Raw genomic sequence first — 19,883 nt, 5'->3', positions numbered from 1 at the left:
TCTCATGACTTATGATCCCCAAGAACAATGACCCCCAGGACCAATGATCCCCAAGACCAATGATTGCAGGACCAATGATCCCCAAGACCAATGATCACCAGGAGCAATGATCACCAGGACCAATCACCCCCAAGACCAATGGACCCCAAGAATAATGAATTTAGATCCCCAAATGGGGACACAGACAGCAATAAAAACTTGACAGAGATTGTAACCCTTTCCCGAGCCATTCAAAACTTGAAAAAAAAATGTTTTGACTAGTGTTGTACATTAATACTTAAATCAGAACGCCATCCAATAAAAAGCCAAAAATGAATAGCCCCCCCCCAATATGCACCTTCAATCCAGAGATTTCCCCACAGTACTTTTTTATGTCTCTAAATGTCATCAGTCTAATTGCAAACATCGTTCAACCCACTCCCTTCGAGCCCAGGTCTTCCTGAAACTGGATAGTAAAAGAAGAATCAGCACAGTGATAAGCTCATCTCACGTTGCTCTCTTCTCGCTTCTGTTTCTTATCAGCACAGGAACTGATTGGCTCCCTGTTCTGCTTCTTTCTCTCACATTCCAGCCCTGCTGAGGCTGATACTAGGTCACATTCAGGTACTTGCATGGTTGTATTTAATGAATACATTTAATGATGTATTAATGATTACAGAGTTGCATTCATTTGTGTCTTTTATATATTTGCATGGAGTTTGCTACTTCTTCTGCCATAAGAGAACTCTATCAGCAATAAAACATCAAACGGCTAGAAAAGCAATAGACTGAAACAACAGAAGATGATAAAATATTGTCCGATTTATTAAGTCATCATATGAAGGCACAGTTATACATTTCTTGTATAAGAAAGCAGTCAGGACAGAAAAATGGAAGCCCTCATTGCTGCCTTCTGTTTCTAGGTACCGGTTCCAGGGTTGTCATCTCCATCCTCACCCTTGCAACGACCACTTTGCGAGTCACCAACCTGGAACAAGCATGGCGCATCCAGCATGCCAGCACTTGATGTGCGCGTGTTCATTTTGGATCAGTGACTCGCCAGCTAAAGGAAATGGAACCCGCACCTGTCAAAACATGTCATCAATGGCCACTCCCATATTTACACCCTGATGGGATCTCTTTTAGCTCGATGTATACATTGTCTGAGCTTTTGGCAGACGTACAAAGCTAATTAGATGGAGCACATTCACATATTTAGTGGGCGCAGTGTCGGTAAAAGGCTCCCAGACACTGCTAGGCACATCATTGGTGTACGCCTTTGGAACGTACTACAAAAACGCTATCTACAGCATTATAAAACATTGGGTACTAAAAATCTTGAATCTAGTTCAGTTATAGTGGAGGCAGCCAATTTTACAGTCCATGTATTGCCTAGGAGACCTTCGCCTGAAATGATTTCCACCACCCTTGGAAAGGCTGGGTGGGCACTTTCCTGAATGTTTCTGTGCAATTGGTAGCCTGTTGTGGCAGCCTGTGTGCAATTTACTGCCTGGCAGGACATTCTACAGGTCATAGTGGAGGCAGCCATTTTCTGAGCCCATGTAGTAGACCTTCACCTGACATGGTTTCCACCACTCTTGGAAAGGTTGGATGGGCACATTCCTGAATGTTCCTGTGTGCTTCATGGGTAGCCTGCTGTGTGCAACTGACTGCCTATTAGTACATTCCATGGACCATGGGGTGGGGGAATAGGACAATCTGCAAAAATAGGGACACTTGGTGACTACACACAGATATAAGCCAGATCTAATGAAGGTCATTGGGATATAGAAAATATATGGACTCAGAGTAAAAAATGGCAGCCTCTACCATAAGACATGAGACCATGAGACCTCTTCCATGAAACCATGCTCTTAAATGATCAGCCAAATTCATATTAGTAGACATTCGACGGTTCAAAGCAAGAGCAGGGTTTTGTAAGCACAAAGGTCCAAACGTAGGTAAAGAAACTCTACTACTACAATACAGCATGTGATATATGCAACTAATATAAACTAATCAGATAAAAGCTTCCATTAGCTTAAGCCAAGGCAAGTGCCATTATTTAATAAAGAGTTTCAGTTATAAGTATTAATTCCTAATTGCATTCATTTACAGCAGCCAATCAGAATTTATGGCTTTATAAGAATGCATTCTGATTGGTCGCTATGGGTTTCTGCACCTAAGAATTATCACTTAAAGTGTATGCAATCACTATCAATGATTTTCACTAATTTACTCCCATTGGTGTTTTATCTGTTTTTGATATGTTAATACACCTATTTTTCAAAAACCAAAGATTTGGCCAATTGGGCTGTTAAAGCAGCTATATACAGTATATAGTCACTTAAAATACAAAAGGTATTGCCATTACCGCTGCCATTCCATTCCATTCCAAAACCATTACCATTCCTTAAAAATAAAACAGAGATAGCGTTTCAAACTTAAGCATTTGTAGAAAAGGTTGAAGGATAGCAGAATTTTTTTTTAGGGTCTAGCAGTAGTCACGCTGGCTAAAAACTCATTAGGAACCATTGGCAAGACATTTTTGGTTCATATTTTGTACCCTATCTACTATAAGAAAGATATCTGAAATACTAGGCCTGGTTTGTTAAAGCATACTGAGTTTGACCACTATGGCAAGCACAGACATTGGGCATGGACCATTGAACACCAACGGTAATGACCATGGCCAACATTCATGAAGGACAAGATGACGGCACCACACATACGTAAAACTTATTTGTCAAAGCATATTGGGTTGCCGGTCATCTGGTCACTATAGTAAGCACGGATATTGGGCATGGACCATTGAAAATCAAGAGTAATGAACCATGGCCAACATGCACAAAGGACAAGATGATGGCACCACGCATACATAAAACGTATTTGTCAAAGCATACCATGTTGCCGGTCATCTGGTCGCTATAGCAAGCACTGACGTTGGACATGGACCATTTGAAACCAACGGTAATGAACCATGGCCAACAATCATGAAGGACAAGATGACTGCTCTATGCATACATAAAACTTTTTGAAACAGTTAGCAACAAGATATTAGAGCTTACTCTGGCAATATCACAGTGCGCTTATCCTTATAAATTCAAAGTAAACGAATATGAATAAAATGCAAATAGATTGAACTTTAAATTCTAAGCACAGAAGAATAATCACATGCAAATATGTGCTGCTCATACATAATAGAGGCAATGCACCGTGCAAGACACTTAATAAAACAGTCCGAATAAAAAAAAAAAAAAAAAGCAATTACTTAGTAAATCATTGGCAGGATACGTAGAGAGAGGTAACTTGAGTTCAATGAAAATCTGGAGTATTTTTGAATGTTCTTTGAAGTTTGTGCCCACTGGACCCACACAAAAGATTACCAAAATAAAAAAAAGAAAACACGCGCGCTTGCCACCCCACATATCCAGGAGATACATTGCTTAGTTATCTCCATGACTGATCTTATTCATAAAAAAATTGTGGATTTGTTGATGGCCTCTCAATTTTGCATCCATTTGGCAGTATGGATCTCTTAAAAATTTCCAGCCCTCCTTTGTGTCCACATAACTTTACCAGCACAGGTTTTGGAAGAATGTTGGAATAATCCATTTGATTTGCACTGACTGGTTTTTCTTTCTCCAAGAATTGGGTAAAATCACTCATGGTTGTCGTGACCAAGAAATAAATAAAGTTTATGTTTTCTCACAAACAGAAAAACATAGTCTAATTTACTCGTCAGACGACCAAGCATCTTCTTTTTCTTGGTGTGTCTTAACAGTTTGCTGGTTTGTGTCTTTGTTTACGACAAGATCTTCAGCGACTAAGGAAGGCTGGTTGGTAAAATCACTATCACTAAGGTAAGGTTCTAAGGTTTTCTTGGTATAAATACCTTCATCAGTAGCAGAGTCCACATACTCAACAACTGTATGGATTGTGCTCTTTATTTCAGAAGATTCATCAAGTCGGGTACCTTCCTTAAGCTCTGATTTTTCGAGTAAAGATTGGAAGAGGCCCTCACTCTTTCCTTCTGAGGTTGCAAATTTGAGAACAGACTCTTCTATAATATCCTGAGTATGGGTATTTATAATATCCTCTTCAACTTTTACAATGGTCTTCCTTTCAGAAATGACTATTTTGCTTTGTTCACCGGTAGAATGTCCATTGACCATATAGTCCTCTAAGTCAAGCGTGGCTTGCACAATGGTATTCCCATGCAGTCCATTTACTGTTTTAACATGAATACTATTTTCTGTTGGTGAACAATGTTGTTCCTCGGTGACTTCTCTCTCATTGCCACTGTTAGAATCAAATGAAGAGTCACTGATTTCACCCGTGGTGTCTTTCTCTTCATCGGAGGCATGAAATTCTATGTGTTCGGGACAACTGGCTTCTTGACCTATTTTGGTTGTCAAAAATGCTTCATCTTCACGTGTTTCTTCCACTTCCTCTAACACAACCTTTGCAATTTCCTCTTTCACTTTAGCGTCAGGAGGAGTTTCCTCAGCGCCAATTTTATTATCTTCTGGCTCAGTCTCCTGGCCAATAGCTGTAACATTTGGTGAGGATTCATCCGAAGATATGGATGTGTCACTTTCCAAGATGACACTTGTTTCTGTAGCTATTGCAATTATTTCTGAATCATCTTGAGTATACTCTAAAGTTTCTTTATCTTGAGCTTTAACTTCAGATTTTTCACCATCAAGGGATTCATCATCTGTTGCCTTGAAAAGGTCACTTTTTACTCCTTCGTTACTTTCATCACTTTGAGCTTGTGTAGAGTCTCTGTTATGGTCAGTTATGGTTTTGGTATTATCAACATCAAATTCAGTTGAAGGACCAAGAGTAAATTCTTTTTTTGCCAACTCAGACTGATCTTCTTTTATATCTTTTTCTTCTTTGTCACTATCATCTCCAGAAAAAAGGACATTTTGTTCTGAATTTGTATAGGTGGATTCCTCCTGAATGACGTCATTATTTAGAGGAGTTACTAATTCTGACTCAGCGTGCTCTGCTGCAGAAATTAATTCTGTGGTTTCAGATACACTTTCAGTTTCCTTTGTTCCACTTTGTTTAGTATCGTCTTTCTGAAACTCCTTACCATCATCAGTTTGTGGTTGTTCTGTTTCTAAGATCACCTGCTCTTCTGCCAAAATTTCAGATCCATCGGTGAGGTTAGATAATGGTGCTGTGCCAGGCAGTGTCTTCTCTAACTGGTCATCATTACTTGTCTCGAAAATTATACTCTTTTGTGAGGAAATTGAGACATCTTCTTGTGAGTTGAATGAGTTCTCTAGGGAATCACTATCATCTCCAGAAATAAGGACATTTTGTTCTGGGTTTGTGTAAGTGGATTCCTCTTGAATTACATCATTAGTTAGAGGAGTTACTAATTCTGACTCAGCATGCTCTGCTGTAGAAATGAATTCTGTGGTTTCAGATACACTTTCAGTTTCCTTTGATCCACTTTGTTCAATATCGTCTTTCTGAAAATCTTTACCATCATCAGTTTGTGGTGGTTCTGGTTCTAAGATCACCTGCGCTTCTGCCAAATTTTCGGATCCATCGGTGAGGTTAGATAATGGTGTTGTGCTAGGCAGTGTCTTCTCTAACTGGTGTTTATCACTTGTCTCAAAATTATCACTCTTTTGTGAGGAAAATAAGATGTCTTCTTTTGAGTTCAATGACTCGCCTGTTTGTTTAGGTTCTTCAGCTTCAAGTTCTGTGAGTATTTGTGATGATTGTAACTCCAAATTATCACCTAATTCTTCTGCTTTTGCTTCAGGAAAAAAGCAGGATTCTACAACGTTCTGAGCTTCTTCCAACGTGATGGTTTCTTTATCATCTACTAAGTCCTCAAACTCATCAAGATTAGGCAATGGTGTTGAGTCCGGAAGGGTTTGCTCTAGTTGGTAGTCTTTGCTAATTTCAAAGTCTTCACTTTTCTGAGAATAAATTGAAATATCTTGTGAGTCCAGGGATTCATCAGATTTGGAGATCTCATCATCAAGATTGCTATGTGTTTGCACATCTTCAATTTTGCTCTGCTCTTCTGTGAGTCCTTCAAAATCTGGTGTCACAGTAGGGTTCTCAGCGTATAGTTTCTGTTTTATGCTTTGTTCTACAAGGATAGTTTCACTTTCTGTCTCAGAAGCAGTAGGCTTTTCCTCTCTTTGATCATTAGCTTCAGATTCCACATATTTTGCTTGGTTCTCTTGAATCTGGTTAGTAAGTTCTGGAGCAAATGTTGAGTCTTGGCATGAAGGCTCACTTACAATAGCCTCTTCCTTTTTCTCTGTGATTTCTGTTTCTTGTTTGTTTTCTGTAAAGTTTTTTTCTTCTGAAATGCCTTCCTCCCTGTTTAAGCTATCATGCACAATGTCATCATGTGGCACATCCGTACTTTCAGCTCTCTTATCATCAACAACCAGATTTCCACTTGGTTGTGCACCATCTATAGACAGCTCACACTCCTGTTTTTCAGGCTGGACCTCAGCATCATTTTCACTTGTGAATCGAAGATTGTTTTGAATGGTGATCAGGGAAAATTGAATATTTTGGTCATCTTCTGGTTCCGTTTGGGATGAAACAACCTCTTCATTCTCCTTTGATATGCTATAGTCTTCAGCTGTGGAAGCCACTTCATATGTCTCTTCAATTACTTCTTTTTCTTCGCATGATTGTTTTAAGTGTTCATCTTCAATTTCCTGCTGAGAGGAAGCTTTAGCTTCAGAGAATTGATCAGAGTCTAGTTCAGTTTCCTGCTTATAAATATTAACTGTACTGTCTGGTTTCACCTCAGTGCTCAGCAAAGGACAAGCGTTGGAATCAACTGTTTCTTGGATGGTATCTTCTGGATCATTGATATTTTGACTAACACTTTCTTCTAATTTGCTTCCTGAACATTGATTTTCATGCTCAGCACTTATCAGTGTGAATTCATCTTGCTCGAGCTGAATCACTCTTACTTTTTTAATATCTTGATTTATCTCTTTTACATCACATGTTTGGCCATGCATTTCATGTTCACATTCAAACTGAAAGTTAACTTTGGCTTCTATATCTTTTTGAGAATCAGCATCATGTTCCAGCTCCTGGTCAACTTTGTGATCCTTCAATTCCTTGCTGACTGGTTCATAGTCTTGAGTTCTCTCCTCTGCATTATCAAATCTGCTAATTTGATAATCTTTTCCAATTTCTGGCAACTTACTTTCTTGTTCTTGATCAATCGTTATGGCTTTATCTCCTTCGGCATCATATTCCTTATTGGCTAATTGCTGGTCCTCTTCATTTTCCCTAAAGGTGTCCTCCTGTTCTGCTGTTTTTGAAACCACTTCATCTGTCTCTTGACTTACGGCTTCAGCTGTCAAGTTGCTAGGATATGTTTCTTCAATTTGCTGTGTATTAGGGAGGACCTCTTTGAAAATATCTTGTCCTCGTTCAACCTCGGAATCCCTGGAATCTGTACTGTCCTCTTGAATCTTTACAGTGGTTACCTGTTCTGCTGTTTTTGAAATTACTTCATCAGTTTGTTGACTTATTTTTTTTTCCATAGCTTCACTGAAACATACTTCTTCATTTTTCTGCTCAACAGTAAATTGTGACTCCGAATCAAAGAGGGGCTCTTCTACAGGGTCTTGTCCTTCATTGGCCTCAGAATCTCTGGAATCTTTACTGACCTGCTCATCTTCCTCCGTGGTGTCCTGTTTTATCATTTCAGTGACTATTTCTAAATTCTCTTGGCTCGTTTGTTCTTCTGAGCCCTTGCTGGAGTATTCACCTGCATCTTCCTGTTGGAGTACAATGTTTTGTTGTATTTCAGAGATAGGTTCTTGGTCAAGTTCTGGGTTTTGGTCAGGTTCAGGATCTTGGGATTCGTGGCTGAGTGGTTCAACATCACTTAAGTGAGCATCACTTTTAGTGTTTTCAGTCCCACTGATGAAGTTTTCTGTCTCAACTTCTGGTTTGTGACTTTCATGTTCTTTGCTTGCTACTGCAGATTCTGTTTCCACAAATTTTTCAACATCTACTTTCTTTTCAGAAAATACATTTTCTACCATTGTTGAAATTACTTCACTACTTTCTTCATTCATTTTTTGATCTATTCCTTTGTCTAAATCGAATACACTTTCCTGTTGATCGGTGATTTTAGCCTCTGCACTGGAAAGAGACTCTGGGTCAAGTTGTGGCTCTTTCTCTGCTTCCGATTTTCTGGAATCTTTACTGTCTTCTTCATGCTCTTCAGAGGTATCTTTCGCTACTGTTTCAGAAACATTGACTTCACTTATCTTTTCTTCTGTACCTTCACTGGTATGTTTTTCTACACTTTTCTGTTGATAGGAGATTTCAACATCAGAGACATCACCTTGGATGAGCACTGCCTCTTGGTCAGCTTCAAGCCTCACAAACTCTTTACTTTCCTCCTGGTTGTCCACGGTAGAATCCTGTTTTGCTGTTTCTGAAATTGTTTCATCAGTCTCTTTACTTTTTTCTTCCTTTGGAGCTTCACTGAAACATAGTTCTTCACTTTTCTGTTCAAAAGTAAATTGTGACTCTGAATCAAAGAGGGGCTCTTCAATAAGGTCTTGCCCTTGATTAACCTCAGAAACTCTGGAATCTTTACTGTCCTGCTCATCTTCATCCATAGTGTCCTGTTTTGTCATTTCAGGGACTTTTTCTACATTGTCTTGGCTTGTTTGTTCTTCTGGGCTTTTTCTGGAATATCCATCTGCATCTTCCTGTTGAAGGGCAATTTCTAGCTGTATATCAGAAAGAGATTTTTGGTCAAGTTCTGGTTTTTGGTCAAGTTTAGGATCTAGGGTTTCTTGGCTAAGTGGTTCAACATCATTTAAGTGAGCTTCGGTATTTTCAGTCCCACCAATGCATTTTTCCATCGTGATTTCCGATGCTTCACTTTTTTGTTCTGTGCCTACTACTGCAGATTCAGCTTTTTCTAATTGTTCGACTTCTTCATTCTTCTCAGAAAATACATTTTCTACTATTGTTGAAACTATCTTACTGCTCTCCTCAATAATTTCCTCTTCTGTTTCTTTGTCAAAATCAAATACACTTTCCTGTTGTTCTGTGATTTTAGCCTCTGCATTGCAGATAGACTCATGTTCAAGTTCTGGCTCTTGGTCAGCTTCTGTTTTTTGGGAATATTTACTGTCTTCTTTATTCTGTTCAGAGTTGTCCTTCTCTACTGTATCAGAGACAGCTTCACAATTTAATTCACTTAGAATTTCTTCTGTAACTTCACGAGCAAGTTTTTCTATGTTTTCCTGTTGAAAGGAAATTTTAATATCAGAGACATCCTCTTGGACAAGCACTGTCTCTCGGTCAGCTTCAAAGCTCAGAAAATCTGTACTTTCTATCTGACTCTCTGTAGTGGTATCTTGTTCTGCTGTTTCTGAAATTGCTTCTTCGGTCTCGTTACTTATATCTTCCTCTGTAGCTTTACTGACACACACTTCTTCATTTTGTGACTCCAAATCAAAGAGGGATTCTTTGACAAGGCCTTGCCCTTGATTAGCCTCAGAATCCTTGGAATCCTTACTCTCCCGCTCATCTTCCTCAGTGGTGTCCTGTACTGACATTTTGGTGACTTTTTCAAAATTGTCTTGGCTTGTTTGTTCTTCTGGGCCTTTACTGGAATATTCACCTGCATCTTCCTGTTGGAAGACAATTTGCTGTTGTATATCAGAGATAGGTTCTTGGTCAATGTCTGGTTTTTGGTCAGGTTCAGGATCCTGAGCTTCTTGACTGAGTAGTTCAACATCACTTAAGTGAGCATCACTTTCAGTGTTTTCTGTCCCACTAATGCATTTTTCTGTCTTGATTTCTGGTGCTTGACTTTGTTGTTCTGTGCATTCTACTGCAGACCCTGTTTCCTCTAATTGTTCAACTTCTTTCTTCTCAGAAAATACATTTTCTACTTTTGTTGATACAATTTCGCTGCTCTCCTCAATAATTTCCTCCTCTGTTTCTTTGTCAAAATCTAATACACTTTCCTGTTGATGGGTGATTTTAGCCTCTGCACTGGAGAGAGACTCATGGACAGGCTCTGGCTCTTTGTCAGATTCTGTTTTTTGGGAATCTTTACTTTCTTCTTTATTCTCTTCAGAGATATCCTTCTCTACTGTTTCAGAAACAGTTTCACAAGTGACTTCACTTATCTTTTCTTCTGTACCTACACTGATATGTTTTTCTACACTTTCTTGTTGAAAGGAGATTTTAACATCAGAGATGTCCTCTTGGACAAGCACTATCTCTTGGTCAGCTTCAGGACTCACAAATTCTTTACTTTCCTCCTGACATTCTGCAGTGGTATCTTGTTCTGCTGTTTGTGAAATTGCTTCATCATTCTCTTTACTTATATCTTCCTCTGTAGCTTCACTGAAACATACTTCTTCATTTTTCTGCTCAACAGTAAGTTGTGACTCTGAATCTAAGAGGGGCTCTTTGACAAGGTCTTGCCCTTGATTAGAGTCAGAACCCTTGGAATCCTTACTGTCCTGCTCATCTTCCTCAGTGGCGTCATGTTTTGTCAATTCAGTGACTTTTTCAACATTGTCTTGGCTTGTTTGTTTTTCTGAATATTCACCTGCATCTTCATCTTGGAGGACAATTTCTTGGTCAAGTTCTGATTTTTGATCTTGGGATTCTTGGCCAAGTGGTTCAACATCACCTAAGTGAGCTTCACTTTCAGTGTTGATTTCTGGTGCTTGACTTTGTTGTTCTGTGCATTCTACTGCAGACCCTGTTTCCTCTAATTGTTCAACTTCTTTCTTCTCAGAAAATAAATTTTCTACTATTGTTGATACAATTTCGCTGCTCTCCTCAATAATTTCCTCCTCTGTTTCTTTGTCAAAATCGAATACAATTTCCTGTTGATCTATGATCTTGGCCTCTGTACTGGAGATAGAGTCATGGTCAGGTTCTGGCTCTCGGTCAGCTTCTGGTTTCTTGGAATCTTTACTGTCTTCTTCATTCTCTTCAGTGGTGTCCTTCTCTACAGTTTCAGAAACAGCTTCACAACTGACTTGGTTTATATTTTCTTCTGTACCTTCACTGGTTTGTTTTTCTACGTTTTCTTGTTGATAGGAGGTTTTCACATCAGAGATAACCTCTCGGAAAAGCACTGCCTCTTGGTCAGCTTCAAGGCTCACAAAAGCTTTACTTTCCTCCTGATTCTCTACAGAGGTGTCCTGTTCTGATGTTTTTAAAATTGTTTCTACAGTCACTTTACTTATTTCTTCCTCTGTAGCTTCATTAAAACATATTTTTTCATTTTTCTGTTCAAGAGTAAATTGTGACTCTGAACCAAAGAGGGGCTTTTCGACAAGGTCTTGACCTTGATTAACCTCAGAATCCTTGGAATCCTTACTGTCCTTCTCATCTTCCTCTGTAGTGTCCTGTTTTGTCATTTCAGTGACTTTTTCAAAATTGTTGTGGCTTGTTTGTTCCTCTGGGCCTTTACTGGAATATTCATCTGCATCTTCCTGTTGAAGGGCAATTTCTGGCTGTAGATCGGAAAGAGGTTCTTGGTCAAGTTCTGGTTTTTGGTCAAGATCAGGAACTCGGGATTCTTGGCTGAGTGGTTCAACATCACTGAAGTGAGCATCAATTTCAGTGCTTTCAGTCCTACTAATGCATTTTTCTGTCTTGATTTCTGTTGCTTGACTTTGTTGTTCTGTGCAAACTACTGCAGATTCTGCTTTTTCTAATTGTTTGACTTCTCCATTCTTCTCAGAAAATACATTGTCTACTATTGTTGAAACTATTTTGCTGCTCTCCTCAATAATTTCCTCCTCTGTTGCTTTGTCAAAATCAAATACACTTTCCTGTTGATCGGTGATTGTAGTCTCTGTACTCTCTACTGTTTCAGAAACAGATTCACAATCAACTTCACTTAAAATTTTGTTGGTATCTTCACTGGTATGTTTTTCTACACCTTCTTGTTGAAACACGATTTTACCATCAGAGACATCCTCTTGGACAATCGCTGCCTCTTGGTCAGCTTCAGGACTCACAAAATGTTTGCTTTCCACCGGATTGTCTACAGTGGTAACCTGGTCTGCTGTTTCTGAAATTGCTTCATCAGTCTCTTTACTTATTTCTTCTTTTATAGCTTCACGGAAACATACTTCATTTTTCTGCTCAAGACTAAATTGTGACTCCTCACCAACGAGGGGCTCTTCGACAAGGTCTTGCCCTTGATTAGCCTCAGAATCCTTGAAATCTTTACTGTCCTCGTCTTCCTCTGTAGTGTCCTGTTTTGTCATTTCTAAATTGTCTTGACTTGTTTCTTTTTTTGGACCTTTACTGCAATCTTCATCTGCATCTTCCTTTTGGAGGACAATTTCTGGATGTATATCAGAAAGAGGTTTTTGGTCAAGTTCTGGTTTTTGGTCAGCTTCAAGATTCATGGAATCTTTACTGTCCTCATTTTCTGCCAAGGTATCCTGTGCAGTTGTTCTGAAAACAGTTTCCAAAACATCTTGACATTTGTCTTTGCTATCTTGGCTAGAATATTCTCCCAAGCTCTCCTGTTGCAAAATAATTTGATGTTGGTCAAGTTCTAATTCTTGCCCACCTTCAGGATCCCTGAAATCTTTACCCTCCCCCTTATTCTCAGTGGTGTCTGTTTTTTTGGAAATGTCTTCATAATTGTCAAGACTTGTTTCTTCTTGTGTATCTTTGTTGCTATATTCTTCAGCAGTTTCCCTTTGAAATGGAATTTCAGGCTTTGTGTCACAGAGGGACTCATGGTCAAGTTCTGGCTCTTGGTCAACAGTAGGACCCTTGGATTCTTGGCTGGTAGGTATGAGAGCACCACTTTCTATGTTTTCACCTGTACTTTCACAAATACATTCTTCTGTCTTGTTTTCTTGAAGCTGCCTTTCAGGTTCCAGATTTGTAATTCTTGACCTCTCTTCTTCAGTGGGATCACATGCTTTGTGGGTCAGTTGCATGTCAACCTCATGCTGTTCAGAGAAGGTGCACTCTGCTGCTGTGGAAAGCATTTCACAACTCTCATGCATTATCACCTTCTCTGTCCATTGAGTTATTTCTTCACTTTCAATCTGAAAAACAATTTTGCTCTCTGCATCACTGATGAGTTCATAACTAGGTTCTGGTTTCTGGACTCCATCAGCCAATACAGGGCTGTCCAGCTCCACCGCTTCTCTTAACACAGCACACGCTACTGAATCTACTAACTCTTGATTGGCTTGTTCTGATTCATTAAGAAGAATATCCTCTTCTGTTTTATCAGATTCCGTTAAAATTTCCTCTGCCTTCTGTTCTTCTTGTTGGTTTACTTGTATGGTATTTGTTATTGTAGGTTCCTCAACAATATCCTGCTTAATGCAAGATTCATATTCTTCCTCAAACGGTTGTTCAACAACCTCTTTCTGTAGAGTTATGGTACCATCAATTTCTTTGGGCATATCTTCTTCAGCCACTGGTGGCTCAAGACTTTTTAGCTCATCTGGTATTGAGTCTTCTGTTTCGGCAAATGTCTGTGCAGAATCCTGTTTCAATTCACAGAACTGATTTACAGCATACTCCTCTACAACAGCATCCACATCATTTCCAGCACTATCAAATGACAGTGAAGCTTGGTGGGCAGATTGTGGTTCCTCCATTGCGTCATCTTTACTCTCCGATGGTAAACTGTCTTGATCAAGGCTGAACTTATTGTCTTGTTGTTCAGTCTGAGTGATTTCGATGTCTTTTTCTTCTTCTTGGAAAGACTGCAAATTTTCCACTGGTTCTGTTTCAGACACAATACTACCGTCTTGCTTAATGTCACAAAATTGCTCTTGGCTCTTATCCACTGACTGACCACCATCATCATTATCATTCAAGAGTTGTGCAACATCTTCAGTGGCACGGTCATCAGGAAGATTTTGGTTGTCCTCTGACAACTGAATGTCCAGTGCCTGTCCTAGATCGCTTTGATCCTGTTCAGAATCTCTTGGTTCAGATAATTTCTGATTTTCCTGTTCAACATGCTGACTTTCATCCACATTCTCAAATAATGGGACATTGTCCTCTGTAGCATCACTTAACTGATTTGTAGCTTCTCCTGACTCCAACTTGATTACTTGCACTTCATTAGCACCTATCTGTGTGCCAAGTATATCTAGAATCTCTTGCTCTTTTTCACCAATCTCCAGACTTTCCAGTTCTTTTTGAATTTCCTTTAGTCCAGTTTCAGATAAATACATATTCTGTGCCTGTGTAGCGTCCAGCTGTACATCAACTTCATTATTATCAACAATGAACTGTTCAGTTATTTGTTCTGTAACACAGATTATCTGAGTTTTTCGTACAGTATAAATTTCATTTTTTTGTTCTAAACTATGCAGTTCCAAACTCATTTGCTCTTCCTGGTTTAATTCCTGGTTGTTCTCTGAGTCTTCGGGTATTTGGTTGGCGTCCTCAACTAATTTGACAAATTCACTGGATTGCTCTGTCTCATGTTCTTGAGAACTTTCCTCCATAACGCTCTTCTTTATTTCTTCTTCAGAATAACACATTTCTTGTTTGATATCACTCAGCTGTTCTACTGTGTTTGTAGAGTCTTTACTTTCTTCAAGAGGACTTTCAGATTGTGCAAGTTTTAAGTCACAGTCCTCCTGCAGTTTTTTATCCTCGTTTTCTTGGCCTTTATACTCAATGAGTTCCTCATTAAATAGCTGAGTATTGTTTTCCTTTAGGGTACTTATGATCTGCTGATCCACTATAGCTTCTTCTGCCTGAATTTTGCTTTCAGTCTCCAGCTTTTCTAAACTGGAGTTATCTGGCTCAGGTTCAGTTTTTTGGTCAGCTTGAAGTTTGCTTGAAAGGCTTATAGCATGTTCAAGGTCAAATGATATTTGGCATATAAAATCTTGTTCCTGTTGAGTCAAAGGTTCAAATTCAGACACAACATCAGAAGAAGGTGCATTTGGTTCCTCTCTTTCAGCTGAAATGAGAGTCGTACTGTTTTCTTGTTCATGTGTTGGCGTTGCAGCCAATAAGTCGTCCTTTGCACTTGATGTATAAGGTTCTGAAATAGCCTGTACCATTAAGTGGTCCTTAACATCTTCCTTAATTAATGTCTCTATATTTTGGTACTCTAGTGATTGCACAACTTCTTGTTTTTCAAATAATACTGTCTGGCATGTCGCAACCTCTTCTTTTTCAACAACCAGGTCTGGTTCTACATTTTCAAAGGCTGGAGTTGAAAGGTTGAATTCTATTTGTTGAACATTTAGGTCTTCCTTTCCTTGAGCTTCATCATTCAATTGAAGGTCTTTGACATTGATATCAACTTTCAGAGAACCTTGCTGATTTTCCATTGCAGTATCAAGGACTATGGTATGATGATCTTTTACAGTTTTCAAGGAAGACTCCAAATGATCAGTTTTTACTTGAGCAGCTATAATTTCCTTTTCGTCTGGCAATAAAAATCCATCTTCAACAGCTTCAGCTATCGTTAATTCTGTGTCATTTTTACTGTACAAAGTTATTTTTAAAGGCTGGTCTTTTGTTTCTGACTTCACAGTTTTGTCCATAATGTCTTTCGATGAACCTTGAGAATACGAGTGCGAGATAGTTTCCACTTTACTCTTCTTGAAGACATCTTCAGTTGGAAGACGCCTCTCAATTTTTACTGAGGGTATTGGTGTTGCTGTTTTCTTTGTGGATGCTTTGGTATAGTTTAGACTCTGAGATTGAAGGACAGAGCTAACTTTCTGAAACTCTTTGGTTACAGGGCTCGGCTTACTTGAAAAAGAGGTACTTTTTACATTCAGGTGGCGGTTTGGCGTGTGTGACCACTGTTCACTTTTTTCCGCACTCTGCCTTTTGGTAGAGATTAGTCTGTAGTCCTTGGCCACTGGTGTCTTCATGCTTTCAGCCTGTCTTTTTCGAAGAGGGGTCTTCTCCAACACAAAGTCTAGAATAAGACAAACAAGTTCATGAGTTTTTTACGTAACAAGTGAACATAAAAAGGAATAGCATATTACCATATTGAAACTAGACATGTGCATGCCAGAAATGTTTTTAAATTTTAGATGCATTCGTTAATTAAAGAATTTAGTTTAGTTACATTCATTATGTTGAACTGATTCATTTCTGAATTTGTTTTTGTATCTTCGGCATTTGTTTCATTTATTCCAAGTTGGTGCATTAAAAAAAATTGCAGGTTTTTTCAGAAGATTGTTATGTATTCGTTTTCGGTTTCGATATTTCGGGTGGATTTGTTATTCATATTGCATATCGAAACTATTTGGAAGGATTCTATATTTTTGGATGGAAGAGAAATGGCATGAGCTGATTGGACCAATATCGTCCTGTGCATCCGAAATTTAAAAAAGGAACAAAATTTGGATCCATTCCTTATCCGAATCCGAATTATCAAACGAATTTGAAAGTTGAAGTAATTTCCCTGTGGGCTCGAACTACTATTGCATTGCGTAATGTCACCCGAATTAAATAAATGTCTTTACTTATTTAGTTATAGCTTTATTTCGGATTCATTGACATTCGTTACTATGTACATTTGGAGATTGTATACATCCGAATCTCTGAAAATCACATTTTTGGCTGCATATCGATTCATAATGAAACAAAACGCACGTGTCTAGTTGAAAGCATTTTGTTGAAACTCTTGGAACTAATGGGGATCTATATGCTAGCACTCATACTCAATCTTGTATAAGATTGACTTTTCCTATTATTTCTGCTCAAAGGTTTTCTGAAAATTGAATTATTTACTTCAAGACGGTGGGTTGACAGAGGTTCTAACCTTTCTCTTATGTCAAAAGAATGAGAAGAAAAAGAAAAAAAGAGAACCTTATAACATACTTCAATGAAAGACCAGCAAGAAAATCATCAGGAAAATACTTCACTATGGAAACCATTCTGTGATTTCACTATGCTGGTGTAACTATAGGAAACATTTACATGATCTGTCACTATGTAAGTTTTTATTAAACATCACTTAAACCCCGAAGGCTATTTTAGGAATAATGAAATATACTGAATGCCATGAATTAAAGTTATTCATATTGATTGCCTAACACACTTTAAATATATTTTTTGCAATACGGTCATTAGGGGATAAAAGAAGGACCAACTAAGGATGAGTAGATTAAATAAAAAATATGTCTAATGGTGGGCACAGCCTGGTCAATGTATCCATAAGAATAAACAACAAAGATGCATTTGACCATCCTCAACTGCACCAGGACTTGCCAATGTGTTTTTTATTTCATGGAACCAATAAGAAGAGAATGTGGCCAAAGAAGGTTCGAATCTTGGTCGGTTCAGCAGGAACAGGCCAAGAATCGAACCGTGTATTGCAGGATGAATTCACCAAGTCGATTGATCAATCAACTTGGATAAAACCAGCCTGCTGGATTGACTTGCGTCTCCTGGCGGGGATGGCTTCTCCCAGCCCCCCCTCCCCAGCCGGGAGCAGACAATGTTTCGGCAGGAGCGACTGTCAGCACTGTCTGTGTAGATGGGGGAATAGTGCAAATTTCTTTCCTGTACCTTGTGTTTGCAGGAAAGAAATTTGCATCGTCTATGGCTTACCTTGGTTACGTTCCTCAATGAGAAGAGGGAAGGATTTACCCCCCACCCCATGTACAGAGTTTCTTCAAACATTTTTCATTATATCCTACAAGGGTCAAGCCACCTAAAACTGGTCTTTCAATGTTTGATAGATGCTGGAAAGTAAACCACATGTTAGTCTCTTCTAATCTTCAAAGCCTCTATTGCTCAGTTCTGGGATCTGTACACCTGCTGCATCCATTATGAGAGGTTCCTCTCATTTCTGTGATGAGTTCCTGGATTTGTACACCTGCTGTGCCCATTATGAGGGGTTCCCACCATTCCTGTGCTGAGTTCCCGAGTCTGTACACCTGCTGTGCCCATTTTAAGGGGTCCCCACCATCCCTGTGCAAAGTTTCCAGGTCTGTACATTTGCTGTGCCCATTATGAGGGGGTTCCTACCATCTCTGTGCTGAGTTTCCAGGTCTGTACACCTGCTGTGTACATTATGAGGGGTTCCTACCATCCCTGTGCTGAATTTCTGGGTCTGTACATCTGCTGTGCCCATTATGAGGGGTTCCCACCATCCTTGTGTTGAGTTCCTGGGTCTATACATCTGCTGTGCCCATTATGAGGAGTTCCTACCATCCCTGTGCTGAATTTCTGGGTCTGTACATCTGCTGTGCCCGTTATGAGGGATTCCCACCATCCCCTTGCTAAGTTCCCGTGTATGTACACCTGCTGTGCCCATTATGAGGGGTTCCCACTATCCCTGTGCTGAGATCCTGGGTCTGCATACCTGCTGTGCCCATTATGAGGGATTCTCAACATCCCTGTGATGAGTTTCCTTACTCAGTTGCTCAGTAAGGGACTTTCTCCTCACTGGCCACCAATGTAAGGAGCCTTCTTTACACTGGCCACCAATGTAAGGGACATTCTCCTCACTGGCCACCAATGTAAGGGACATTCTTCCCACTGACCATCAATGTAAGGCACATTCTTCCCACTGACCACCAATGTAAGCGACATTCTCCTCACTGACCACCAATGTAAGGGACATTCTTCCCACTGACCACCAATGTAAGTGACATTCTCCTCACTGGCCACCAATGTAAGGGACATTCTCCTCACTGGCCACCAATGTAAGGGACATTCTTCCCACTGACCACCAATGTAAGGGACATTCTTCCCACTGGCCACCAATATAAGCAGCCTTTTTTCCACTGATCACCAATGTAAGAGACATTCTTTACACTGACCACCAATGTAAGGAGAATTATTTCCAATGAACATCATGCTAATGTGCCATGAGCTGTAGATATAGTAATTGTTATCAGGGGTTCCTTGGGACCAGAAACTTATTTCAAGGGTTCATCAATGTTAAAAAAGGTTGAGAAAGCATGATCTAAGGCCTGATTCACACCTATGCATTTTTGTGCTTTTTGCATATTTGCATAGAACATGTTCCATAGGAAACCATGTTATATGGACTGAAGTGCAAATCTGCAAAATGCAAAAAGCACTAAAATTGCATAGGTGTGAATCAGGCCTAAGACAGTGGTGTCCAAACTGCTGCCATTGGTTTGCCTCTACTTGGCCCTTGGTACACTATTCCTCCAACTGACACCAATAATGAGGCACCATTCCTTCCGCTGCCACCATTAATGGGGCACTATTCCTAACATTGATACCAACCATGGGGCACTGTTCCTTCTGGTAAAACCAATGATGGGGCAGTGTTTACTCCCAGTGATGTCGGGACATTTTCCACTCACAGTGGCCACAGTCTGGCCCCCCCTAAAGCATGAAAGATTGTAAACTGACCCTTTGTTTAAAACGTTTGGATACCCCTGCTCTAAGACATCAGCAAATTTGCTTTTTTTTTTTTTTTTCTTTCTTTTTCTTTTTAAATTTTTGGTGGTGTGGTGGTGGTGGTGGTGGGTGGGCTTTTTTTTTTTTTACCAGCTAACATAAGTTGATGTGTCTATACAGTAAGTACCTATTGAGAAATAGTAACAACATAAAGATACTTACCACTGAAAGGTGAAGACAATTTATAATCTGCAGTCGGTGAGTAAAGTCGTGTACTCTCAACTTCTAGAAGGGATCTGAAAAACAAAAAACAAAAAAAGTAATTAACTTATACCCAGGGCCAGCCCAGGACGGGAGGGGGGCAGAAGGGACACGTGCCTCAGGTGCAGTGTTGATATGTGGAAGGGGGGAGGATGCATTATGAGCTTCTCCTGATCCATTCTCTGATGTCTCACCGACTTCAGTGTCACTCCTGTCAGAAGCTGCAGGAAGGGGGATTCTGCTTTTGTTTCAGACCAACCTTTGGCTGTTTCGGAAAA

The 19,883-nt window shown here is 39.6% G+C and overlaps 1 protein-coding gene across 1 annotated transcript in view; it reads right to left on the bottom strand.

The window, feature by feature from the left end:
• Positions 1-781: 781 nt before the first annotated feature.
• Positions 782-19,883, bottom strand: part of NES (nestin) — a 53,732-nt gene continuing 34,630 nt past the window's right edge. Inside the window, exons 3-4 of the mRNA XM_073610125.1 lie at positions 19,567-19,640; positions 782-15,931 (exon numbers count right to left, since the gene is read on the bottom strand). Of these exons, the coding sequence (XP_073466226.1) occupies positions 3,714-15,931; positions 19,567-19,640 (12,292 nt within the window). The 3' untranslated portion in view covers positions 782-3,713. The remainder of the gene's footprint in view (positions 15,932-19,566; positions 19,641-19,883) is intronic.

This window comes from Aquarana catesbeiana, linkage group LG13 (assembly GCF_042186555.1).
Source record: "Aquarana catesbeiana isolate 2022-GZ linkage group LG13, ASM4218655v1, whole genome shotgun sequence".
Classification (NCBI taxonomy): domain Eukaryota; kingdom Metazoa; phylum Chordata; class Amphibia; order Anura; family Ranidae; genus Aquarana; species Aquarana catesbeiana.
Note: the sequence above shows the minus strand (reverse complement) of the source record. Positions and strands in the feature narration are given on the sequence as shown.